This window comes from Ammodytes marinus, assembly GCF_949987685.1.
Source record: "Ammodytes marinus genome assembly, chromosome: 5".
In the NCBI taxonomy this organism is placed as follows: Eukaryota; Metazoa; Chordata; class Actinopteri; order Uranoscopiformes; family Ammodytidae; genus Ammodytes; species Ammodytes marinus.
In genome coordinates, this window is record NC_137234.1 from 26,733,723 (window position 1) to 26,761,353 (window position 27,631).

The 27,631-nt window shown below is 42.3% G+C and overlaps 1 protein-coding gene across 2 annotated transcripts; it reads left to right on the forward strand.

Moving 5' to 3' along the window:
- The first annotated feature begins 21 nt into the window (after window positions 1-21).
- Window positions 22-27,458, forward strand: mbtps1 (membrane-bound transcription factor peptidase, site 1). 2 transcript variants are annotated; one of them, XM_080027351.1, is made up of 23 exons: window positions 22-386; window positions 5,404-5,995; window positions 7,406-7,669; window positions 11,537-11,749; window positions 12,011-12,121; window positions 12,267-12,376; window positions 12,515-12,631; window positions 14,311-14,378; window positions 14,831-14,933; window positions 15,804-15,955; window positions 17,667-17,828; window positions 18,224-18,368; window positions 18,815-19,003; window positions 20,181-20,353; window positions 20,532-20,647; window positions 20,773-20,929; window positions 22,876-23,000; window positions 23,208-23,285; window positions 23,484-23,624; window positions 24,150-24,281; window positions 24,373-24,499; window positions 25,006-25,139; window positions 26,405-27,458. In XM_080027351.1, the coding sequence occupies exons 2-23, from the start codon at window positions 5,743-5,745 to the stop codon at window positions 26,614-26,616; spliced, it is 3,282 nt and encodes a 1,093-aa protein (XP_079883477.1). In that variant the 5' UTR covers window positions 22-386; window positions 5,404-5,742; the 3' UTR covers window positions 26,617-27,458. The 2 variants fall into 2 exon arrangements, with proteins under 2 accessions (XP_079883477.1, XP_079883478.1); XM_080027352.1 differs by having other exon boundaries at window positions 25,006-25,136.
- The last annotated feature ends 173 nt before the right edge of the window (window positions 27,459-27,631 follow it).

A 27,631-nucleotide genomic window follows, 5' to 3' on the forward strand; every position in this document is an offset into this window, starting at 1 on the left:
GCCTCACATAATGGGCTCAGATGGGTTTTGGGAAGGAGGAAGAAAACAGTCCTAGCAGAAAGGTTTTGGCGTGAGCTGTACTTCAGGTTACCACAATGACAATAGGTGGAAACATCCATTTATTCACGGCGTAACGTAACTGAAACGTAGAACGGAGTTAACTGTGAACGGGGATTTCGAGGACTAGTTAACCAAACCTTGCACCCCCGTCTGAACTAGACGTCAGTGGGCTGACTGCGGCTGCTTTGGCGTCCACTGAGTTTACTGCTGCTAGCTTTTGTTCGGTAGACATTAAACTATCTAGCTAGTCGCTCTCAGCTCATGAACACGCGGAAACTAAACAAGACAAACTAATAACTGTGAGTCGGGAGACCTCGTTGAGCTCGGTGAGTATTTTCAGCACCAAAAAACCAACAGCACACACTGGAAAATACTACCAAGCTAGCTAGCTAACAACGTACATGTGATAGAAAAATCTATTAGCATGTATTTTTGTTTACAAAGCTGATTTCAGTTGGCAAAGTGTAGCTAACGCGACATTAATACACGCTTTAGTGGATTTTAAGTAAGGTTATTTACCGTCCATAACACAATTGCCCTTTCTTAGACAGTCTTGCCTCAGCCTCCAGCGTGTGTCTGCTGATGCATGCATTGTTTACAGCTGATGAAGTCGGTACCTATGTGCGGCTACCGGCTGCATAGCTTTGTTTTTGTTATTTGGCTAACCACTGCCAAGTAGCTAACGTATTTAGGTTTTACATTCACTATTTTTGTGGAAAGCACCCACAATCAGTGAACTGTTGTGAGACGTGATGGCCCTAGTGAGGCTCAAATTGTGCCTAACGTATGTTAAATACAGCTAACACTAGACCTTTTGTGTACCATCCAATGTGTAAACGGCGTGTTTGTTTTTGCGACGTGTTTGGTTCGCTCAGCGAGTTCACACTACATGGAACAAAATGAAGTCTGTTTCATTATTTAAACTAATTGGTCGTACCCCAGTCCGAGCCTTTTTGTGATACACAATGTGGACAGATTCCTTGTGTCAAAGAAACAACTGCTGGTAAGGCTATTTAAGTATGGTATTTAAAAAATATATAAATAAGTATCCCAGCTTTTATCTCATTGTTTTTGGAGGAGGGATGGTTCCTTCCTTTCAAACCCCATTCAATTCAGTTGTAGTCAGTGATTCTGGAGAATGCTTGTTGTCAAAATCACATTTTGTTAAAATTCGTGAATATCTCCTCACAATCCACCACCAGTGCGTACTCTCAAAGAAAAATATGTTAATACCCAGCCTAGGCTCTGTGAACTGGTATGTAAACACCGGGCAAACAAAGGGGCCCATCATAGCTAGGAACATGCTGATATACGGAGCCTAGGCTGTTTATTAATTAATACTGGGTTTTGTTTCAGCGCACACAGTACGGTACAGCGGACCAGTAGATATTCACTGATTTTTTTACATTTAAAAGTAATTTGACAACAATTCTCCAGAAATGCTGACTCCACCTTTTTAAATAGGCCAAAGTGTCAGCCACAAGTCATTCCCAATGGGACCCCTGCTGCGCTATCAGCCAAGGAAATGACTCCACTTCACTCTCTGTTAAATGACTAACACAGCTGTGGATCCCTACTCCTTCCATATGGATTGTATCGTGGTGGTGGTGGTGGTGGTGGTGGTGTGTGTGGGGGGGGGGGGAGGGGAACCTTTCTCCAGCTACTAATCTATATTTGCCTGGAGGTTTGGTGCCAGTTTTGTGGTGGGGTGTTATGTTGACACAGGTAGTCTCAGCCTGTCTTTTACAGCCCTGCCCTATAACCACTAGGGCTATTCTTTACAACCCTAGATCTGCACCATCTGGTTATTGTTGTCTCACACACAGACAGAGATCCGGCCCCGAGCAGGAACTAGTGATTGAGCCCCTTTCCTCCTGTCAGACCAGACCAGACTAGACCAGCCAGAGGGGCTTTTAATTACATCGTCTCTTTACACTTGTATCACTTGTGCAGGCCCCTATCTGCCAGGCATTATCTACTGTATAATTAAGGCTCAGCAGAAGTAACCATGTGGCCACACATAAACTATGGAGTCATTTCTGATAAAGGTCAAGTCAGCCATTCTGGAGAGTGACCGTTGTCAAAATCTTTTCATATCTTCTTACGTTCAACCCCTTTCCGTACTATGAAAGTTGTTTACATAGCATTTGTATATATACCAGTGAGTTTACAGAGCCTAGGCAGTGTATTTTAACACCAGATTTGTTGTCAGCGCACACATGACAGCAGGTTCAGATGTAGTTGTCACAGTATATGTGTTGTCACGTGTGAATCTATTTGTTTGCTCTTTTTTTTTTGCTCCTCTCTCTCTATAGCAATCCATCCTAAAAGTTTACCTGAGGTCAGATAGCACACACACACACACACACACATGTAACATGAGTGGATTAGTTGGTAAAGTTTTTTCTTCCTTCGATGGGAGTGTTTGATTTGTAGTGTCCACCTGCCAATAGAGATATGGCCATCTGCATAAAATAGACTGAAGTATTATACTACACACATGGTTTAGTTAATGGCTGCACACTTGGCTCTTCAACATGAACAGAAAAAAAAAGCATAACATATTTGTAGTTCATGTGATTTTAAGGCAAGTCAACGTATCTCTTTAACTGTGACTTTGTCTTACAGGTAGCTGTGTGTCTATTGACACGTGTGTTTTATTGTCCCAAGCTTTGGGCCAGAGTGGAATGATTCTAGCCTGGCAGCGCCCGCCGACCTGCTTTCGCTCAATTTTCATTTCTCTTCAGTATTCAATCTGGGGCTGCGGTGTTTTCGCGGGCTGTCTCAGGATAAATTTGTACTGGTCCAATCAGCGAACAGAGGGAGTGGCTGAGAACAAAGCTGTTGAGGTCGTGTGTAGGCCTGTCACGATATGCAATAAATCAATTAATTGCGCGATAAATTAAAATGAGCGATAATTTTTTGCCAGCTGCGATAATTTGCTTGTTTGTTTTCCTCGTGTCTCTCTCTATCAAAAGACACTGGATATCAAACGTTTTTACTCCGGTGTATCTGCCCTCTCGCCGGGATTGGTGTTTTTTCCCCCAACTGAATTCTTCAAGGCAGCGCGCAGGGTTAGGGCATTCGGTGATGTTTAATGGTGCCTTTCCTGCAGCGCTGCCTTTAAGGCCGAGTTGAGGGCACAACGAGTAACCCACCTTGTCACGTGTCAGTCACTTTTTGCATGGTCTCTGTGTGGGAGGCGGAGCCCTGGCGTTACACAGAGTGCAGCATGAGAGCCCCGTGAGGAGGAGAGCAACAAAACAAAAATGTGGAGGAATAAAAAGTTGGTGTCTAAGCCGAACGCGACAGCTGCCGTGTGGTAGCACATCGGCTTCAAACCCAACGGCCGGGGCGAACCAACTAACCTGAGCGAGCCGACATGTCGCATTTGTTTAAAAACAATAGCCTTGTTTGAGTAGGAGCCGTCTTGCTCAGACCTGCGCAATTATGATGCGCTTGCTGAGAGCACAGCATTTTCTAATATCAACCAAACGCGCCAATACAACACAACTGAATCTTCACCTTAAACACAATCACCCGATGCAGTTTTCCCAGTTTGGGAAAAAACAAGTAGACTGAGTCAATTTTATTTATTGTTTTTGGTTGTTTTGTTAATTTATTCTGGACATTTTAAATGTCTTCCAGACGTCCAGTTCCAGTGTTCTTTAAAAATAAAAGTTTATTGATCTTCTAAAGGGTGTACTTGCATTATCATGCCTTTATCATTATATTAGTTGAAAATGGTCTCAAAACGGCAATATTATCGCTTATCGCAATAATTTCTGGTGCAATTAATCGCACAGAAGAATTTGTTATCGTGACAGGCCTAGTCGTGTGCCAGTTTCAGTTGTAGTCAGAAGCCGGCGCATGACGTCACGAGCACACGTTATGCGATTGGTTGGCAGATCCAGAGTGGCACTTGGCAGATCCAATCATTTTAAACCTCAACAGACACCCGCCTCCAAGTGAGTGAACGTTTGTCAATTGAGCAGTTCCAGACCTTCTGTACAAATGAAATGAAGTATGATGGTCTGGTAGGACCGGGCTAGAATGATTCTGTACCCGACCACAATTTCCAGCATGTTTGTGTGTGTGTGTTGGGGAGTCATATATCACACAGTTTCAGCTCAGTTGAGGCAGCCATACCTGAATCTTTTGGTGCTGGTTTGGACTGTCTGTCAATGTGTACGTGCTGTATTTAGCCACCTGAAAGACATGGAGGATGGGTTTCATTGTAGCATAAAGATGTTTTTGGCTGAGAGTTTTGTGTCTAAGCAGCTCATAGTGCATCAGTTATTGCACAGTGGGCGGCAGTGGCGAAGTCGGTAGGGAGGTCGTCCTCTGGAGTGCAGGGTCGGAGGCTCGCTCCCCCGCCTACCCGCCACATGTCCAAGTGTCCCTCGGCAAGACACTGAACCCCAAATTGCTCCCGATGGTTCAGAGGGCGCCTTGCATGGCAGCTACTGTCATCGGTGTATGAGTGTGTGTGTGAATGTGGTAAGAAATGTAAAGCGCTTTGGGGCTGAGAAAATCGGCTAAAAAGCGCTATATCAAGTCAAGTCCATTTCCATTTTCCATTTACCATTGGTTGAGTGTCTTCATTGGGTCTATAGTTGGTCCCTGTGGTTTATTAAGAATAACTAATGCCATGTAATCATTGCGGACTCTCTGAGGACTGTACCTACTTAATACTACATTCTACATCTCTCTGCACCCAGCCCCTCCCATCCTTTCCTTCCTTCCTTGGCACAGCTGAGGAAAAAACTCATTTTCTCTGAACGCTGTGTGGCGGGTTAGAAGTGGAAACAAAGTTACTTTCCTAAACCTTGGTTTTGTTGGGGTTTCAAACATAAACTTATTGTTATCTCTACAAAGCCGGTATGTCTCGATTTTATTTTGTCAGCAACATATCTCATAGATCATAGGAAACGTCTAGAGGGATAGACCTTTGTTTGATAAAGATGAAGCCAGACTAATCTATCAGTGCTGGTATCGTCATATCTACATTCCACATATGATGGCACACATGTAAGAGGAAATTGCAGCAATAAATGTGAAGGGCTACATTAATGTGTTTTATGATTTTAATTGTTTATTAAATCAGTATTTTTGGCCTCAAAACAAAAGTATTGTCAGGCTCTATTATGAATGTCGGATTGCGGCCATTAGATGTACATTGTTTGTAGCCGCGGCTGTGAAACCAATGGAGATTATGTGTTTTTAGCTGAGAAACAAAAATCCATCTGCCCTTGATCTGAAGGAAAATAAATTCATGTGTATGGGTGGGAAAAGTAAGTTGGAAAATGTTGGTAATAATTGTTCTCTTTTTCTCCCTGATAGTGGACCCAGCATCTACCTCCATCACTGCTCCCTCCCTCTCCTCCTATCCACCCACTGCTGCCACTGGTTGCCCTCCTTCAGCTCTCCAACATGGCGGCCATGTCCCTACTCTGGAAGTGCCACTGACCTTCCACCGTGGTACAACCACCATGGAGAGAAAACGCCGAAAGAAATTCATCTAGCTGCTCCAGGCCTCTTGCAGTATGGGCTCAGATTTGGAGCTGTGGACCTGAAATGCTCTGTCCCAACCCCCTTTACCCTGAACTTAAGTTTTAGCTGCTCATTCTCCATGTGAAACACCTAGCTGCTAGACTTTTCAAAGGGCCCCTGGTCAAAGTGATGGTTAGCGCTACATCACCACTCAAAATGCTCCTGCCTCCCGTGTGGGCGTCGGTGCTTTTGGGGCTGCTGGTGGGCTTCCTTCCTCTGGTGGGGATGGAGCCAACAGGAGAAGCCAGACCTGCCTCTGACCACCACCCCCCCAGCCCTGAGCCCCTCCTCCCCACATCAACATCCAGCTCCAACTGCTCCCACGAGTCTGAGGCCCATTTAACCCTCAAACTGGAGTTCTCCACCAAGACGGTACAACATGGTAGGAAGAAATCGTTCATACGGTGGATATTTTTTGTGTGGGTGTGTCTTTATTAAGCATTGGAAATCTTAATGTCTTTGGAATTTCTAAATTTTATTCAAATTCTGGAAGTGGTAGTCAAGAGATTTAGCTAAATGTCCTGGTCATGTTTTTTTTGTCCCTTATCTCAAAGTTACTGGTATTCTTTAATACTGAAGTCAATCATCATTTGTTTTTTAGAAAGAAATCTTTGGGAAACCCCATGTCCAGATTATGATCCCAGCAATGATGGGCTTTCATTCACCAGTCTTCTTGTTGTGGCTGATATTTGGCTTTCTGGCTTGATAGTTATGTGTGACTGAAATACATTCATTAAAGGTTCAGTAAGAGGAATGGTCAGTTTAGCTTACTTCTTGTCAGTGACTGCAATTAGCAGTCCCCTCCCTCGTCCCTACGTCACCACATTCATGCACTGCGGTCTGCAAGCAGAGAGTTATCTAGCATCATCTCAGATCTATAAGTGTGATAAAACATGATAAAAACCATCAAAACAGACATTGGGAAGGATTTTTACCTGCTCCGCCTTTGTAGGCACATACACATTCACCCATCTGTCGCTCTGCACGTGCACCGGCAGTGAGACGGGTGCCGGTTTGTAGCGTTCTCTCTTGTGATTGGTTATCAGTAGTGGGATCCCCAAAAAGTTTATTTGCCGATTACATGCAGAGCGAGTGACTGAGAAATCGGCTTTATGAAACACACACACTATATAAGTGATCACTGTATGAATAAAGAGCGATTTAACTCTTATATCAACATAAATAAATCGCTTACTTCACCTTTAAGAAGTGAGAGATCAATGTCACAATTGAATAAAGGTTCTAAGCAATCCATTCCAAACTGATAATGTCAGATACTTAATATGTGCCTCTGAATATCTAGATTCAACCCCATCTATAAGAGCTTTATGACAGTGGAGTGGAGGATCAGGTAGCCCACACCCCTACGGACTGAGGAATTGGCATCCTGGCGGGTTTTTCCTGTCTGGAAAGCAAATCAATAGAATATTATTTTTTTAATGATCTGTCTTAGAGAAGAAGGGAAATTAAACAGACACTTAAGAACCTGATATTAGATTGTTCATACCAACTGACACCAGGCAGGCACTTGGTATATCAATCATTTCTCACACTTTATTGATTTTGTATTTTTTGGCCACAGTTGGGCTGTATAATTTTGGGACCCTACCCAACTTTTGAAAGTGTAAACAAAAATAAATGTGTGCCGTGCCATACCGAACCGCACCGCTCAGTGGAAACAAGGCTTTTAGTTTAGCCGGTACCAAGGATCACAAGTCTAAGTACTGTTTTCTTTAGCACATCTCCTTTTATAAAACATTCCCCTCTCTCCCCTCCCTCCCTCTCTCTTTAGAGTACATCGTAGGCTTCACAGGGTATTTCACGGCCAAAGCTCGCAGCCTGTACATCAGCAGCGCCCTGAGGAGCGGCGGAGACGGAGCGCTGGAGTGGCACATCGTTCCCAGAGAAAACCCAGCGGCGGACTTCCCCAGTGACTTTGAGCTGCTCCACATGCGTCAAGCTTCACCCAGCAGCCTGCTGGCCTTAGAGGACCACCCTTACATCAAGAGGGTCACGCCGCAACGCAAAGTGTTCCGCAAGCTCAAATACATCCCCTGTAAGTCTGACAGTATGCTGTATTTGTGTAGGAAAGAAAGGATCACAGAGGTGGGATCACCCGCCCAAGAAAAACAAAACTCTGTATCAGAGATACAGAAAGCTGGTTGTAAGCTACAGTTCACAGAATGTCTCTTTGTTTGTTAGAGGATGTATTTTTCTCTGCGCTGTGTTTGTGGTGTAAGAAAGGATTGTACATCTTTATGTTAAGTGCAGGCCAGCTTGGGGGTATTGACTGTGTGTGTGTGTGTGTGTGTGTGTGTGTGTGTGTGTGTGTGTGTGTGTGTGTGTGTGTGTGTGTGTGTGTGTGTGTGTGTGTGTGTGTGTGTGTGTGTGTGTGTGTGTGTGTGTGTGTGTGTGTGTGTGTGTGTGTGTGTGTGTGTGTGTGTGTGTGTGTGTGTGTGTGTGTGTGTGTGTGTGTGTGTGTGTGTGTGTGTGTGTGTGTGTGTGTGTGTGTTGGGGCAGGGGGATGGGAGGAAGGACAGAGAACGTCTGTGTTTACTCGACCCTGGGAGAGAGAAGGTGAGTCAGTGGATAGGGGGGGGGCACACACCCTGTGCCTGGCACTGGATGAAAGACTTCAGTGTGCCCCCCAGGCCTGTTGATACACGTGCTGTATCAATGTGAAGCCCATGCAACCTTTTATGTCTTGGGTTTCTTGAAAAGGAACAAAGACGACAATTTAACATTGTCTTTTAGTTTTAAATCTCTGTGAAATCCCATTTTCTTTAATTGAATAAATTGGCATCAATCTGGGAACTGAGAGTAGAGTTTTAATAGTTTAGGAATATTTGGTTTTATTTAACTTTTTCATATATTTTATACTTTTTAAAATTGAAAACATTATCTTTATATAACATTATATTTTTCAAGAGATGGACAAAACTTTTTTTAAATTTCACAATTTTTTTTCCATTCTCTCTCCTCATTTATACTTTCAGCCATATAGGAGCTTTCAGTCATTATTGGTTGTGCCCAATTTTTTAATATCATTCTACAAAATGTGAATATTTTAACGTTTAACATTCAGTTATAATGGAAGTAAATGGGAGGAACATTCAAACCCACTCCACATTCAGACAGACGTAGAAGCACTAATGGAAATAATGCAGACATGGTTCTGGCCATGTTTATTTCATTTAGAAAACTAATTGGAAACTAAGTGTGTGAATTTATTCTGAGTGCATGTTGCTTGAATTTCGAAAGAAGCAAATTGAGGCAATCGGTGGATGGAAAATGTCTGTTGTGTGTCTACTTTTCCTGGGGCTGGGAACATAGATTTAGCTGTAGATAAGTGGTTTGAGTGGATGAGGCAGCCACGTCGTGAGGTGATGAATGCGTAGGGAGTTTAAGAGAACCTAGCCATTCTGTTTGCTAATGACATGATGATCATTTGTTCTGTCCCAAGAGATTCAAAGATTGACTCAAACAAGGCTGGTGTGATCAGCCTCACAGCTCAACGATAGACTGATGGGAAGGGAATTAAGAGGGAGCATGGCCTTAAAAGGAATGATCAGTACATGATAAGCATGTTAAGATTAACAGTGGAATTGGGCAGACAGCAGTAACAGGGAATTTAATTATTAGCTGCAGCCCTTAAAGCCACTACGAGTAACTTTGTCCCTTGGCTGCCCCTTTGGACAAAAGCGGTAGTATTTTTACGACGCCCGCTGTCGCAAAGCTGTTTTCTAGCTCGTGCCACGCGTGCAAGTGTCAACTGAGAAGGGGCGCAATATAGTGCATGTCCGTGTGTTGAAAGTGTGAGGGCATGGACTCTTTTCGGCTCCGTGAGAGTGGTTAGTGACACTGCATCAACTAATGCCAGTCAGTGACACACACACCTGATTGCAATGAGTTGATGCAGCAGTGTCACCTAACTACTCTCTCTCACAGAGCTGAAAGATTACGTGTCCTCACAGAAAGCGAATGAACGAGAGACGGCAGTTAATATGGATCACGATGAGGTAATGTGTTTGTGTTGTTGATGTAAATAATGACTATTTCAGATAATGGTTATCTGATGATGGTGAAGCAAAGCAAACTTTGTGTTAGTACCAACCGCTCATTCATTTAGGAGTAAACACTGCAGTCTAGTTCGCTCACGTGAAATTGTATACACGTTGCCCTCGTCCCGCCCGTAGCCTATATCACTCTCCCTTTTAGCTTTTCTTCATTGCATTCTCTTTTTTTTCTTTGATGGTTCAGCCCCATTATCAGTCATTATGACGACAAATAACTGTCTCAAACAAGGCTCCCGCTCCCCTTCCCTCACCTGGAGGGATAGGCTTCTCAAATCGCGTTGCTGCTCCACACTGAAATCTGCGACCAATACGGATATGTGACCATAGAGCCTGCACGAGCGAACAGAAAATCGGAATGGGTGTGCGACCAGACCAAAAGCAGCAATAAAAACTATATAAAAACGTCTTTCTTTGCACTGATGGTCTCGTTTGCTGTTAAAGGTAATTTATGATTATCAGAGGAAACATGAGGCTGTTTAAAAGATATTTAAATGTTACTCGTAGCTAGAGTTGTTTGTTTAGAAACATTGTCTCTTTGTTGGAATTTCAAATCAAATAATTGTATGACTTGAACGCTCCCATTGACTACTGGTATTCGAGTTAAGCTAACTAGTGATGTGCGACCTGTGCCCATTCTTCTTCAAAAATGTTAAAAGGAATGGTTTCTGTTGCCTTGTTTTGGAACTCGTGAGTTAGCCAAAAAGCTAAAAATACAAAAATGTTGAACTATTCCTTTAACATTCAACTTCCAAACATTCTAAAACGACATACCTATTTGGAATGCTGAAGAACGGCTGCAAGAAGAGCAATTTTGAGGAAATTGCTTAAACCCTTGAATATTGGTACGCTTTCATCTATGACATTTTTCTAATGGAAATAATAATTTTCTCCATGATGCTCCAGGACAGCAAAGTTGAGGTAACTTTGGAAAAGTGGAAGAGCAACATCCCCTAGAAACGGGCTTCCTTTTAGTCTGAATGTTTTTTTTTATTTTTATTTCATTTGAAACAGAAAACACCCATTGTTCTTTTGTTAGTGTTGGTTATAAAACAAAGATGGATCGCTGTATGGATCGCATGAATGAAGATTGTAAGCAATAAATAGAAATACAAATGTAACTAAAGAAAGAAAAAAAAGTGTTCTGTCGCCAGTTAGCACATCACATCACACCAGTTCTGAGGTCTTAATAGTGGCTTCCTGTCAACCAAAGAATTGATTTTAAAATATTGATGTTGGTTTATAAAGCCCTAAATGGTTTAGGGCCAAAATACATTATTGATCTGCTGATACGTTATGAACCGTCCAGAGCCCTTAGGTAAAACAAGGAGAAGCAGCTTTTAGTTTTTATGCACCAAATCTCTAGAACAAACTCCCAGAAAACTTGAGGTCTGCTGCAACTGTCAGCTCTTTTAAATCAAGTCTTTTTTATTTATTTTTTAAGATATTTTTTTGGCATTTTTCATGCTTTATTGATAGATTGAAGAGACAGATGTGAAATGGGGCAGAGAGGGGAGTGACATGCAGAGAATGACCGCGGGCGGGAATCGAACCCGGGTCTGCTGCTGGGCCCGGCCCGGGCTAAGGGCGCCCCCTAAATCAAGTCTAAAGACTTGTCTGTTTCCATTTTAACCTGTAATTTTTTATTTATTTAAATGTTCTATTTCTATTAATTTGCTTTTAAATGTTTTATATTCAATCGCTTTTCTAATGTGTATTATGTATTTTAGTCTTGCCCCTGTACAGCACTTTTGAATGGCCTTGTGTCTCAATTGTGCTATATAAATAAACTTGCCTTGCCTTCCCTAAAGAAAAATAAAAAAAAAACTCAAGTGTTCTGTCGCCCTTAGCACCTGAACCCCCTGCGCCCAACTCCACCCGGGGGACTCAGAGGTGGCAGTCGTGGCAGTCTTCACGGCCCTTCAGACGGACCAGCCTGTCACTGGCCTCGGGCTTCTGGCACGCCACAGGACGCCACTCCAGCCGCCGTCTGCTGAGAGCCATCCCCCGCCACGTGGCCCAGATCCTACAGGCAGACGTACTGTGGCAGATGGGACACACCGGTTAGCACCTCTAACACACCTTTTTTTTTTTTTTTCTTGGCGAGAGGGCAGGGATAGTGGAGGACACACATCTGCTTCTAAATCATATTAAGAATTGCTTTGAATGAAAGAATGTTCATGGCATGTAACAAGGAGCAGCCTAGAGCAAGAGGGAACATCTTAAATATAGTATGCACATCTAGCTACTTTGTTGTTGTCGATGTTGGTGAGACCCAGTTTGCTTTAAATTCAATTCATGTAAATTCTCTGTTTTGTTCACAGGCGCTGGTGTGAAGGTGGCAGTGTTTGATACAGGCCTGAGCGAGAAACATCCACATTTTAAGAACGTGAAGGAGAGGACCAACTGGACCAATGAAAAGACACTGGACGACGGTGAGGAGAATGAAAAAAGTGATGATGGCTGATGACGTCTAGAAATGGATTACATAAAGACAACAATGCTAATTGTTATTGACGATGGTTATTACTAACACTGCTAAATTGATGTTGATCAAATCCCTTGTCTTGTTTTTTTCAGGTCTTGGCCACGGTACATTCGTAGCAGGAGTGATCGCCAGTATGAGGGAGTGTCAGGGATTTGCCCCCGACTCAGAGCTGCACATCTTCAGAGTTTTTACCAACAACCAGGTATAAACATTTCATTTAAGATGATCAGATTTAATCCAATTAAAGTAGTAAAGTGGGGAAAAAAACTACTACGAAGCTGTAAACACTATTAACGACACAGTGATTTATTTGTGTGTGTGTCTCTCCACGCCCTCCCAGGTATCGTACACCTCGTGGTTCCTGGATGCTTTCAACTACGCCATCCTGAAGAAGATCGATGTTCTCAACCTCAGCATCGGCGGGCCTGACTTCATGGACCATCCCTTTGTCGATAAGGTAATAGGAGAGGAGGGACAGGTATTATTGTAAGACATTGACACACACACGGGGAGGCCACAGTCGCATTGTAGCGTTGGACCAGTTTTGACATATTTACCCAAGTTTATGAGACCTGGTAAGCACATGTTTGGATGTTTAAGGAGGCTGCACCCTCTGAGCTCCACCAGTTTAACAATGTCAAACAGGTCAAACCAGGTGTGTGTACAATGTGCAAGAGGCCATTTGAGCTCTACCCTGTGTTAGCATGTCAACTGCTCACACATAAGCAAACCAAACAAACTAGATATTTGTGCATTCATCATGTAGCATGATCTACCTTACAGTCTATTTTCTCTAATTATGTCCTCAACATTGACCCTTATTGTTGTCCCAGTGAAGACACGCACAAGTAGCAATCTAATCTTACCCATTGGGAACATTTCTTTTTGTTGTCTCTCATGAAGTCAATTCATGTCAGTGTTAATTTTGGCAGCAAATTCTGATTTTGTCTTAGTCTTAGTCTGTTGAATATCACACCATTTAGTCTTAGTCCTATTCTAGTCATCTAAAATATTTTAGTCTTAGTCTAGTCTAGTCTACTAAATATAAGCAGATTTTAGTTTGACTAAATCTACAGCGGACTTCGGCGACTAAGTGTTTTTCTTCATTGAATGGTATTAAGGTTTGAATATGCGATACAGACACAGATTTAATGGTTGTAATACAAAACATGTATTCTATTTCATTAGTAATAATCTCACATAAAATCAGTGTACCTGACTGGATAGAGGGGAGGGGGGGCTTTAAGAGCCTGTGCCCGGGGGTCCATTATCTCATGATCTGTCTATGAACCAACTGGATTCCACAATCTTTTTTCTTTTTGCGGGGAGCATGCACAAGCATTATTTATAAAAACAAAAACAAAAAAGAAAATATTTTAAAAAAGTGGGGGACCCCACACTAGGTCTTGAAACGGGCCCCGAGATCGTTAAGGCCGCCCCTGGGCAGCAGCACGCAGTTGAGGTGCTGATAAATTTGAGCAACTGCGCCTTCCTTTAAGCAATACTGCTGCTGCTGTGTGTGTTCGGACTTCTTTTGCATCAAAGCCTTTTAGATAATACAATTAGAGGTTTTAATTGAACGCTGTCCATGCGTCGGAGTTGATTGTAACTTAAAAACAGAAACTAACGGACGGAGGCGGCAGTTTCACATGGCTCTGTGTATTCAAACTCGAGACACAGCCTACTACAAACGGATCGCGGAACTTAGCCGTTCCCCTAGACATCGTTAACGGGCAGGATATCCCTGACTATCATTTTTGTCCATCATACCGCAGAGTTTTTCAGCACAGCGGCTCACTCCACCCGCTCACACCTGCGCGGTCTCCGTCGATTTTCACTGACACAGGGTTGCATTCGCTGCTTTGCACTGATTGGATTTCTTCCCAACTTGTCCCACAAAAAGAGTAGTTCTGATTGGATCTCTTCTCCATTCGTCCCGCCCTAACAGTTTCGTCTAGTTCCTATTCGTAGACTATAGTGTCAGTTAAATTAGTGTCAGTCTTCGTCATCACATCTGCCTTTTTATTTAGTTTTTATTTAGTTTACGTCCGTGAAAAAGGTTCGTAGACGAATATTTTTCGTCATAGTCTTAGTCTACGAAATTAACACTGATTCATGTTATTGTTTGATTGACAGGTGTGGGAGCTGACTGCCAACAGAGTGATTATGGTGTCTGCTATTGGCAACGATGGACCACTGTATGGGTACGCCATGACACTTTTTACTTCCAAGATATGCGTTTGCACTTATGAAGGAGGACTTTTGAGCTTAATCACTAATCCTAAAATGTGTATAAGGGTTCTCAGTTCAAATATCTTCAAGCCTTCATTGAAATGGTGTACTCCTCCTTTAAGTGAGATTTAGAAGAATTTTAAGAAATACAGATGGCAATGACGCTCAGGTTGTGAATCGTGCTTATCCCTGATACAGAATTTGAGTCCAACCGATGAATGAATGACCTTAGCTTACATGTGGTTTTCTTTTCCAAATTCTGGTTCACTTGCAAAACGGGCAGTATGACAGCAAACCAAAACAAAAAATCTGTAAAGACAGATTTGACTGATTTTTGTAGATGGAACTGATGTTGTATATGAAACTGTGGACTGTTCCCTTAAGTCTTATGCTTTAAGTAAAGTAAATGTGTTGTTTCTCTCAGCACCCTGAACAACCCAGCAGACCAGATGGATGTGATCGGAGTGGGGGGGATCGACTTTGAGGACAACATAGCCAGGTTCTCCTCCAGAGGCATGACCACCTGGGTGAGTTCCTCCAGGAAAACAAACAGACAGACAGACAGACAGACAGACAGACAGACAGACAGACAGACAGACAGGCAGGCAGGCAGGCAGACAGACAGACAGACAGACAGGCAGACAGACAGACAGACCCACCCCTCCCCCATCTGCTTTATAAGCGTTTCAACCATATTATAAGCTCCTGGTTCCTCATCCATATCCCATCAGTCTTTTACACTCACTCATGGACACGCCCGCACGCACACACACACACACACACACACACATACACATATCCACACACACAGATACACATTACACATAAACACACATTATAATCAGTCATACCCAAAAGCAGACATCTGATAAATGCTTCACAGTTCACACTCTGATCCAGTCTGTCTCACTGTCAGCCAGCCGTGAAGAGGACAGAATCAACAGACAGCACTCACTCACTCACTCACTCACTCACTCACTCACTCACTCACTCACTCACTCACTCACTCACTCACTCACTCACTCACTCACTCACTCACTCACTCACTCACTCACTCACTCACTCACTCACTCACTCACTCACTCACTCACTCAGCTCTCCAGCCTGAATACATCAAAAACGTTTTAAACCTCTTTGAAGGCACCTCTACTAATCTTTCTCGTACTGTTTACCTTTCTTTTAGTCGATCCATTTTCAGTCCAATTCAATACACTTTATTGGCATGAATGTAAGAGCAATATTGCCAAAGCATCACATAATTAAACATAAACATTTAAAAAACGATAGTGAGGATTTGATTTGGAAAGTTATATTGTTGCTTTTAAAGTGAGTGACATGCACACACAAACAAATGTCTTATTTTGTCTTTTATCTCATGATGTGTGTCTCTAATACAGGAGCTGCCTGGGGGCTATGGCAGGGTCAAGCCGGACATCGTCACCTACGGTTCTGGCGTTCGGGGCTCAGGGATGAAGGAGGGATGTCGCTCTCTGTCTGGCACCAGTGTGGCCTCTCCAGTAGTGGCCGGTGCTGTCACTCTCCTGGCCAGGTCAGTATATATACAGTCATGCCCGAAATGATTCATACATATTCATACATTTTCACTTAAAGTTACTTTGGACATAAAAAATACATTTGAGGAAGTCAACATGGGCTTTGGAAAATTTATCAACATTTTTCACCATTTTCTGACATTTTACGGGCCAAAACACGAATCGATTAATAATCGATTAATCGAGAAAATAATCGACAGATTAATCGATTATCAAAATAATCGTTAGTTGCAGCCCTAGTATTGGGTTGGTCCACTGTGTGAATCTTTCTGTATTTGATGGGTCTCTTTGTTGTATTTTAACATAAGGTTAGTTGTTAATTTGAAGCTGTGAGCTACTATTATCAGTGAGTGGATTTTGTTATTTTAATGCCAAGACATCACAGCTCCAGGCTTCTACCCAATAGCTTGTTGGATAGCTTGACACCAAATTTAGCTGAGACATTCCTGGTCCCCAGACAAAAAAAAACCCTTAGAACTTTGGTGATGTCCTGGCTATTTTTCGTGTGCCGCCATCATAAGGTTGACATTTTTCTTTTGTTGTTGTTGTGAAATCTCTTTTACTATTGGATGGTTTGCCATGGAGTTTGGTGCAGCCAATTTTTCCCTGAGGATTAAAAGTTTTAAGCTTGGTCATTTTCTTTTTACACTCGTAGTATTTTGGTTTATGACCAAGTATGCGCAAATCTAATGACATTCCCAGGACAAATCAGCAGAACTAAAATATGCAGTTCTTTGGCTGAAGAGTGGCCTCACTGATTATTAGAATATACAGCTCTCTGACCTTCTATAGGGGTTCTAATGATTTAAATATTAAATATATGCATAGCCAAAATGTGTATGTTTTGAAGTTGTATTTCAGAAATCTAGTTTTGTTCAGCGTTTTTGTTTGCCGCAGAATCGCTCTACAAACTATATCTCTAGAGTATAAATAAAAGGTAAATACAAAATTTAAAAAATGGTCATGAAAAGATGTATCTTGTAATTTGGAAGTCATTGGAAACTCTCCTGAGCATTTTTTGGGTGGAGGGCTGAAGCAACAACACTCTTACAACTGATTTTTTAAGGATTTATTTATTTATTTTAGCTTACTGCAGTGTTATCATCTCCCTTGCTGTAATCTTACTCTAGCAGGCAGTGGAATGAGTCCCAGAGGGAGGAGGCGTGTCTGATTAATGTCAATTGCTATTCTCAGTCTGTCAATATCCCCCGTCTTTACACGGTGAAAAACCCTACAGTTACATTAGTGTAACTGAGCCCATTTTGTGAGCTCATGTTGCCCGGATAAACATCATACCACCCTTGTTGACATCAGGCACCGCTCCCTTTTCTGAATGACACACCGACACACACACACACACACACACACACACACACACACACACACACACACACACACACGCACACGCTATTGTACTTATATCTTTGTGAGAACACTCATTGACATAATGCACTCCCTCACCCTAACTTTAACCATCAAAAAAAAACCCTTACACTTTCCCCCAATTCATACCTAAACCTTAAAACCTCACTCTGATTGTTAAAAGCTTAAAACTGGTCCTCACAAAGTTGCCAGTCCACACACACAAATACCAGCCCATCCCTCTTCTTTCCTCCAGCGCTGTGCTGTATTTAAAAAGCTCTGTAATGTGACACCAGCGGACGCACACACAAGCTAACTAACCCAGCCTCTCCATCTGTCCTGCAGCACCGTCCAAAACAGGGACCTGGTCAACCCAGCCTCAATGAAACAGGCTCTGATCGCATCAGCCCGCAGGCTGCCGGGGGTCAACATGTTTGAACAGGGCCACGGCAAACTAGACCTCATCAGAGCCTACCAGATCCTCAACAGCTACAAACCTCAGGCCAGGTACATGATATCCCAACTAACACCTGGACTGTCCACAATAAAACATGTATAAATCACCCACAGAAAATATATTACTGGAAAGAAATCAGAATGAATACTTATGATATAGTTCAACATTAGCCTTTCCTGGCTTTTAAGATATTTGCAGTAAAAGTAACCAACTATTTGAATTCTTGATCCTCTGTCCACTAGAATATTGTAGTGTTTGTCAACGAATGTATATGTCCTTTGAAAACTTTTTCCTTTAAACTTACATACTAAGTGCGTACTCCATGCACTCTAGTGCATAACACACAAAGCAGAAAGGACGGAATGAGCCACCCAAGGCTCATACAGTTTGAATCCAGAAATACAATCAGTAACACAGTCTTCTTCCCATCCTTGTCTCCTGCCAGTCTGTCTCCCAGCTACATCGACCTGACTGAGAGTCCGTACATGTGGCCTTACTGCTCTCAGCCCATCTACTATGGAGGGATGCCCACCATCGTCAATGTGACCATTCTCAACGGCATGGGTGTCACAGGCAGGATTGTGGACAAGGTGTGCACACAAAAACATACAAATCCAATTTTTTCACCACCCAAACTTATCTGTATTTCTCAGTATGGCAGCGTTAACTAACTGGTGTCACCCCCTGACACTGGCACAGGAGCTCAGAAAAATCCCAAGAGGTGCCCGAGAAATATTTTAGTTGTTGAAAAACTGGACGTACTGCCAAAGGTATAAAATCCATGCACAATCAAAGAAGGATTACCAGTGACAGGTGTTGTCGTAATTACTCATCGGGGCAACAAAAGAGACACACTATTGCTTTAAACGCTACTCTAGAGAGGTAATTTCATTTGAGTATGACTCCCTCACATTCTGTAAGAGGACAAGTAAAGGACGGGTTTCAACCTTGACTGAGCTGGTTTTAAAAAAATACAGAAAAAATAAACATCTCTTGTGTATTATGCTTGAAAGGGTGTTTATCTTTCCTTTTTCAGCCCATCTGGCAGCCCTACCTGCCCCAGAACGGTGACCTCTTCGATGTGGCCATGTCGTATTCCCCTGTGCTGTGGCCGTGGGCCGGATACCTGGCCGTGTCCATCTCCGTGGCCAAGAAGGCAGCCTCGTGGGAAGGCATTGCTCAGGGTCATGTGATGATCACCGTGGCATCGCCCGCAGAGAACAATGTGAGTCACCTCCACACCTCAGCTCTTGTTTTCCTGTGCGGCTTCAGATTGTTAGAGCAGTGCCACGTTTCAAAAATGTCTTATCGATCGATTGATTCAACTTATTTCAGACATATAACAAAATGAAAAGCATGAAAATACAATAAACAAAAATTATGTTTGAATTATTTTACAAAAAAGAAAAAAAACATAACAATTTACATATATTGATATGATGTGCCTGAAAAGGAGAATATACAGGAACATAAAGAAGTATGAACTTATTTAATCCCACCCCCTTTTCCACAGCTCAAAAAAATTATATTTATTATATTAGCTTCTTGTATTCCTTATACTCTCTATACAATATATATATATATACAATTGGCGATACTATCTTTGATATTTACAATATATACATATATACAACTTGATATACTGCGATTTTTTATAATTTATATATTCATACAATGCATGCATATATCTATATCTGGGGGCAATTCTTACTCTGACGTGCCCCCACATCCCCGACCTTCATCAACTCCCACCATGTTTCATCCTAATACATTTATAACACTCTTTTTGCACCGTTGAATGGCCATGTTTAGGTTGGTTTTGTCAAGTTTGCAGTTGTGCTAAGACCACTTTAAATTTTCCCAAAAGTTTAAACTGAAGTTATTATAATTCAGACTACTCGACTAGTCTATTCAAAAAAACTGTTAGAAAACCAAGCACAATGTAAAATCTTTAGGAGCCCTTCAGCCGTAACATTCTTCTAGACAATTACCAAGCCGTTAACGTAAATGCCGGTGTAATGTGCGGCGCGCTGTTTATAATTAATATGATTTATATTCAGGTATATATTCGCCTACTAGTTTTAATTGCGGATCAATGGCAACATGTGGCTTTAATGTGTTTGAACCAATTTAGCTTGGTGGCAGATGTCTATTATGAAGTCGGTCTATCATAGCTTGTCGCTTAATGATTATGTGTACAATACATCTACGAGTGGTCACTGTTTATTTTCTTTCAATTTTTTTCGTTTTTGTTTTAAAACAAATAATAATAATTAAATTGTTCTCTTTCTTTTAATTAGTCCAGTTACTCCAGTCTTTCCATGTTACCCTCCCAGACGTTAGGGTTAGGGTTGGGTACTCTGGAATCACTTGTTCTAACCTTGACCTTTCACCCCATGCAGTCGGAGGTGGACGGTGAACTGACCTCCACAGTCAAACTGCCCATCAAGGTGAAGATCGTCCCGACTCCCCCGCGCAGTAAGAGGGTGCTGTGGGACCAGTACCACAACCTGCGCTACCCGCCGGGCTACTTCCCCCGAGACAACCTCCGCATGAAGAACGACCCGCTAGACTGGTGCGTACGTCTGCATGATTTACTTGATGCCTGCAGCCCCTCTTTTTTTTCATTACACCCGTCTAGTTCCCCATATTTTCAGAAAAGTCATTTGGTTTTGATTTAATTCTCTGGACACGTATTGACACTAATCAACTGAAATGTAAAAAAAAATCTTTTGATTATTTCTTGTTGCCAGGAACGGAGACCACATCCACACCAACTTCAGGGACATGTACCAGCACCTGAGGAGCATGGGATACTTTGTGGAGGTGCTCGGAGCGCCCATTACCTGCTTTGATGCCAGCCAGTATGGTAAGAGGCGAGCACAAGAGACTTCCATTTAAAAAAAAAGGAAAGCTTGCAGGTAGTTCATTCACCTCATGGTAATGCAAAAGGAACACCAACCAATATGTTTTCTGCCATTCTTGTCTGTGCAGGCACATTGCTGATGGTGGACAGTGAGGAGGAGTATTTCCCTGAAGAGATCACCAAGCTGAAGAGAGACATAGACAACGGCCTGTCACTCATCGTCTTCAGTGACTGGTACAACACCTCGGTCATGAGGAAGGTCAAGTTCTATGACGAAAACACCAGGTATTTACTTTACTACCGCTGATTGTGTACATAATATCAATTGGCTTATACGAGAATGACGTCATGGTTAACCGTGTACATGAAAAGTGTACGTTGTGTAACCGTTCAGACATTTTTGTAAACGTTCACACCCCCTACTATCAATCAAATCTGATATAAACCGCATCCACACAGACCTGAGAAAGATTCAAGTGTTATAGTGATTTGAACACTTGTAACTTGGGTGATCTGCTATTTGACAAAAACAGGAAAAACAATTCCAGCATATGACGTACAGCTAACACCTCGTAGGTTGCAGCAGAACTAGAGTTAACGTCTTTTTCCCTTATTCAAAACATTCTTCTTCCTTGTTGTTACAATGCCACTCATAATGTGAAGAGTTTGGTCGAGGATTCTAGTGTGTTGTGCTAGCAGTGATGTAGCCGCTCCTCATCTCAAGCAGAGAATTAAAAAATATATATAGGGATTTTCAAACTTGTAGCCTTTAGACCTAAGACTTGCAAATAGACATTGATGCCAAACAGTCAGAGGTCACCTTTATTGACACTAAAAATGTGTTTGGTATGGCTCCGTCAGATTTGAGTGACAATGACCAAACAACAACAACAACAAATGTTGCAAAATCCTGATTGGTGGACACAGACACTGAGACAGACAAAAAACAAAGCATACAATACACACCATCCTGTCAGGTGAAATAATCAAAACTGTCGTTAAATATATTTTTTTTTAGGAACAACAAGCGTACTGTGAAATCAAAGTTTCACGGGCCCTTCTGTAACGACTTCATAAATGGCAAATGTAATGTTCTGTCTGCACTGTGGATCATTTTTAAGAAAAAATGTAAAACCGTTCCAGCTCTGATATTTTAAAAAAAATAAGGTAATTTTCGCCTTCAGTGATTCCTTTCAAATTCAATAAATAGGAGTCTTTTTTCTTTTCTTTTTAATAGATGGAGTTGTAAGAGCGTAGTCTTGTGCTCTAAAGTCCTGATACCGTGAGATCCATGTGTCTCTGTCTTTAAAATCCGTCCTCCGCCTCCTCCATCATTGTGAGACACTTCAATAATTCAAAACCTCCTGCTTTCACCAAGGAGCTCTGTCATGTTCTAATGGTAGCAAAGATGAACTGTGTTTTGCTGCATCACAGTAACTGTCCCGACTCCCTCTCTGCAGTCTCTGGCTGTATTTATGCCTCCCTCGCTCTGTAATAGATGTAATATATCAGGACTTTTCACATTCACAGCTCCTCATGCAGAGCTAACAATTACTCATGACTGCTGGCCCCAGCTCTTCATATATATCTCCCTCCCAGTCTGTCGCACCAAATCCAAAGGTTTTAAAGTCTCAAAATCTGGTTTAAATATAGTCTTCATGGCTTCAAAATACCGTGCTGAGTAATCCAGTTTTAATTAAATGGCAATGGTTCGTTAGATATCTGTTCATTCACTGCTGTTTTTTTCTGGACAAACCAACCCTGATACAGAAAAAGCTGAATGACCAACTTCGCTTCAATTTATAGATGTACTGTCTGCCATGATTAAAGCTGGGGTATATGATTTGCAAGAAAATAGCAGTTGGGATAGAGATTTGAATCCATTGGTCAAAGTGTACATGAGCGGTGGAATTTTTGGGGCCGGCACACAGAGGCAAGGGAGAGCAAAGTGATGAGTAGATATTCTCAGACCACTTCACCTTCATATACTGTAGCTGAATGGCTAATATGACATTTTGGCCAAATATTACTGTGAAAAAGTTACCCACCCCAGCTTTAAGTTTCTCCCCCCTGTATTGCTCTCTTATGATTTTTACCCGAATGAAAGCTAGCAACGCCTGGAGTTATTTTGAGCCAGGTTGTGTTGGATTGTCTTGGTTTTATTTCTGTAAAAGTGAGTGATGTTTGCGTGAACGGTTGTCTAGATGATGTTTCTTGATGTAACCTTTCAGGCAGTGGTGGATGCCGGACACAGGGGGCGCTAACGTACCAGCTTTGAACGACCTGATCTCAGTGTGGGGGATGGCTTTCAGTGATGGGCTGTATGAGGGAGACTTCACTTTGGCTGATCATGACAGTAAGACAGACACACACAGACACACACACACCCACACAGGCGCGCATACACACACACACACACACACACACACACACACACACACACACACACACACAAAAACTCTCTTCAGTTTCTGATGGCATTATTCCTGTAGTCACTTTAAGTGCATTTTAATTAAATTAATTTAGTAAATAAAGTTTTTTTCCCCTCTTCCTCTCTGTCCAGTGTATTATGCCTCAGGCTGCAGCATTGCCAAATTCCCAGAAGATGGAATAGTAATTGCCAAGAATCTAAAGGACCAAGGTACCCGCACTCTTTTTAAAGTATTGAATTATTCAGCCTAGCGTAGCACTGTGCTTGACAGCAGCCAGGCTTACAGGCTAATCTGTGTGTCTTTAGTTCAAATCTAACACCACTGTGTGTGTGTGTGTGTGTGTGTGTGTGTGTGTGTGTGTGTGTGTGTGTGTGTGTGTCTTTGTCTTTGTCTTTGTCTTCTCATAGGTCTGGAAGTGTTAAAGCAGGAGACGGCAGTAGTGGAGGGAGTTCCCATCCTCGGACTGTACCAAACCCCGTCTGACGGGGGAGGGCGCATCGCTCTCTATGGTGATTCTAACTGCATAGACGACAGCCACAGACAGAAAGGTAACTTGTGAGTGTGTGTTAAACAGGGTTTATGCTGGGTGACCACGGCAGCTACGAAGCTATTGTGTGATCAAAGTTAAGCCCGTCAATATATTGAATGAAGATGAAAAAAACGCAACACAATAAACAAAGAGCTGTGCCACAACATTTTTCTCTAAACAAAAGACTCTTTACTCTTGATGAGGTGATTACACATGGCCGTTTATCTCTTGCACGGGAAATGATGACCATCGGCCAATCAACGGACTGCATTGCTTCGCTCCACCCGCTTGGGATGTGGGACGGCTTGGTACCCAAACAAAAGGGTGACAAAAATATATACAGCATGGTTGGCTGATATTAGTACCGCTTGTGCCTCGTTCCCACTGAGTGGCTCGGGTCAGTGGATCTGGCGAGCGTTTCCACCGCCGACCCTATCCCTTAGGTAGGCAGGGTTTATGACCCTATCCCTTATGTGTGTTTTGTCACTTTTTTACATACATCAAAGGAGTAATATGTTCTGGTGTGTGTGTTTGGTCTCTACAGACTGTTTCTGGATGCTAGACGCTCTCCTCCAGTACACCTCTTACAGCATGACGCCTCCCAGCCTCAGCCACTCCCACAGCAGGGTCCCACCGCCCAAAGGCACCGAGCGCCCACTGCCACAGAGACTGGAAGGTGAGGGCCCAAAAGACACAATAGGTTGACAGACGAGCCAACCTTTTCTCTCAAATATAGGACATTATATATTCTTATCTGTTCCATCCAGGCAACCATCTTTACCGCTACTCCAAGGTCCTGGAGGCTCACCTGGGAGACCCTAAGCCCCGTCCACTGCCGGCCTGCCCCCACCTGTCATGGGCCAAGCCTCAGCCACTGAACGAGACCGCCCCCAGGTAATGTGCTGATCCAACGCTAATGCTGCTGGCAATATTCTCTTTGTATTATATCTTTGTTTGCGATGCTGAACAATCAATTGCACTGCTCTTCTCAAACATCAGCTGTCATTCAAACAGTGAAATGAGTTTCTATATTTGGTGCTTTGTGTGACCATGTGGCAGCGTTGTCCGCCCAGCTGTTATATTTCTCAGCATATCTGAAAGTGATGACAGCAGGGCTATCTAGTTTGTTAGTAGAGGGGGAAACACATTTGATGCCTTTGAATTTTTTTGGGGGAACACTGATCTTATTTTTTTAATTTTTCAGGCATCAACACTGCTTTAAATGCATCTGTCAGCCATTTGCTTTCCTCTATCCCATTCCAACAACTTCAATCAAACTCATGAAAATGAAGCTTCAGTCTTCATTTTCAGTGTGATGAGATATGCGACACACACATTACACTGTACACATGTGAATAGGTCTAACTTCTTCTGTCTCTTTCTCTCCCTGGTGCTCTCAGTAACCTGTGGAAGCACCAGAAGCTCCTCTCAGTGGATCTGGACAAGGTGGTTCTACCTAACGCGCGGGCGTACCGACCCCAGGTCAGACCGCTGTCTCCTGGGGAGAGCGGGGCCTGGGACATCCCTGGAGGTAGTAAGTTGTTCACAGTTGTTTCTTTTACAGCTGCATGACCTTGTATTTTTGTTCTCAGCAGAGGCCTAGATTGTTTTCTAACTTTTGTTTAATTTAACTGGAAATGGTGTTAATATAAGACATGGAAGGATACATCTGTCACTCTTCACTTTTCTTAAATTTTACACCATTAATTATCCAAGTGGCTGGAGATTATTAATGAAAGAATGTGTTAAAGGTCAAGCTTCTCATCAATAGAGCAGAACGGTATAATTTCCCTCTAACATAACGTTAGCATGATTCTAAAGGGTGGAACAATTCCTCCGACCCATAGATGAAATGATTATAGATCGTGCTGATTCAACTGAATGAATCTTTTCAAAGAATTAAATAATCGCTGAATCACTTCAGCGATAATCAATATTATTCCTTTAACAAGAATGGATTCCTTAATGTTTCAGGATTTTTGTGTAAAATATAGTTTTGTGGTGTAGTGGTTAGAGCGCCTGCCCATAGAGTCTCAGTCCTCAGAAGCAGCAGACCACAGGTTCGAATCTGGCCCTTGGTCTACTCTGCATGTCATTCCCCTATCTACCCTACTTCACCTGTGTCTCTCCAAACTGTCTAGAAAAATAATAAGGGAGCACTACTCATCTAGCCAACAACCTTTTGAGTTGACACAGTATTAGAGAAGTCCTCGCTTCTGAAGATGCCGTTAGTTTGAATAACTCTTCTAGCAGTATTGCTGCTGCTAGTCTGTTTTGAGCAAAAGCTCAGAGTAAATATGCCACAGGCTAATGCCAACACTGCATACATTTTGATGCCAAAACTGCATATGTTTAATATGTATTTTTTTATTCAGCATGAAATATGCAGGCCGGCTTTTTTAAAGAATAAATGTTTAATAAATAATTTTGTTGTCTGTTGATTACTTTTTCACCATTATGGAAATACAGATAGTCCCACTCGCATCGCTGTACGCCTATTTCATTGATATGGTATTTTGACTAAAAGCCAGTGAATCTATCTTGTTTTACAAAATCAATGTACCCAAAAAAATAAATCAGGAGTAAATAAATTCCCCAACTGCTGAATCGTTAATCAAATCGAATTTAATTGTTGTAAAGCCAAAGATTCACACTCTTCATTTTCTAAAAGAAATGACCCGTGACACAATGCATATTGAGAAATACAACGGCACACATCAGCGTATTTCAATGAAAGGAAATGGCTATAGTTTGTAAGAATAAAAGGAATGACCTGTACTGTACCCCTTCCCCTCTCAGGGATAATGCCCGGTCGCTACAACCAAGAAGTAGGCCAGACTATCCCGGTGTTTGCCTTCCTGGGAGCCATGGTGGTCCTCTCCTTTTTCGTGGTCCAGCTCACAAAGGCCAAGAGCAAACCCAAGCGCAGGAAACCACGCATCAAACGGCCCACATACCTCCAGCAGCAGACCACCACCACCGCCACCACGGGGAAAACCCCCACAGTGTGACTTTAAAACTGCTGCTTCACCTCTTAAATACTGAGACTCTGTTCAAAAGGACAACTCGTGTTGAGTTAAGAAACATTGGAGGCGGGGAAGGAATATCATGGAGTCTAAATGAACTGATGAGGCGGACGTCCTGACTGCTCTTAAAGTAGAGTCTGCTGGGTGTTAGCAGACCACCATTCCTGGACTCTGAAAAAGATTTTGTGCCTCTGGTTTGTTCAAGGCTGTCCGTGGGTGTTTGCGTGTGTGTGTGTGTGTGTGTGTTTGTGGACTAATGAACAGTATTAGACTGTGTTACACACATGATGTAAAACACACAACAATCCACACCTGGACCTGAAAATCCCCCGTTTTAAGGACAGACGTGTTGTCTACATTTCCCTCTCTCTCTTCTTCGACCAAACTGTTTTCTTTATGAATGAATTGTGTCTGACTTTTTTCTATTTATTAAAATTTGTTTGTACCCTAACACTCAAAACTAACACAAATTCAAACAAATGAACACACGCCAACACACACTCGTCATCGCACACAGAAATACTACACATACTGTATGCACTTTAAAGAATAAAGCAGTTGGCATACACACAACCTACAAACACACACGTGCAATCATTTCCAAAAACCATGACCATTGGATGATCTAGTTGTCTCCTCCTGTGTGGCCATCCACTGCCCATATCTGTTTTAAAAATGACTTGTCTTTTCATTGTTTTTATATTTTTTATGATATGATGAATGAACTCTGGCCAGGCATTCTGTTGATATCCTCCTTTGTGGACCTCATGGTCGACAAGGTAGCGTCGGAAAACTTGTTCAAATATATCTCATCAATTAAAAAAGCATAATCAAAAGTGGTCTGTGTTCTTTTTTTTGTAATTTCTAACTGTGATTTAAGACGTAAATCATCTCAAACTTGATATTTGTAAATTGCTGGCTTCATCTGTCTGTTAAAGTACAGATGTTTGTCATACAGACAGGGGGGGTCCCCCAGGTAAATGTTTTTTTTTTTTTAGAA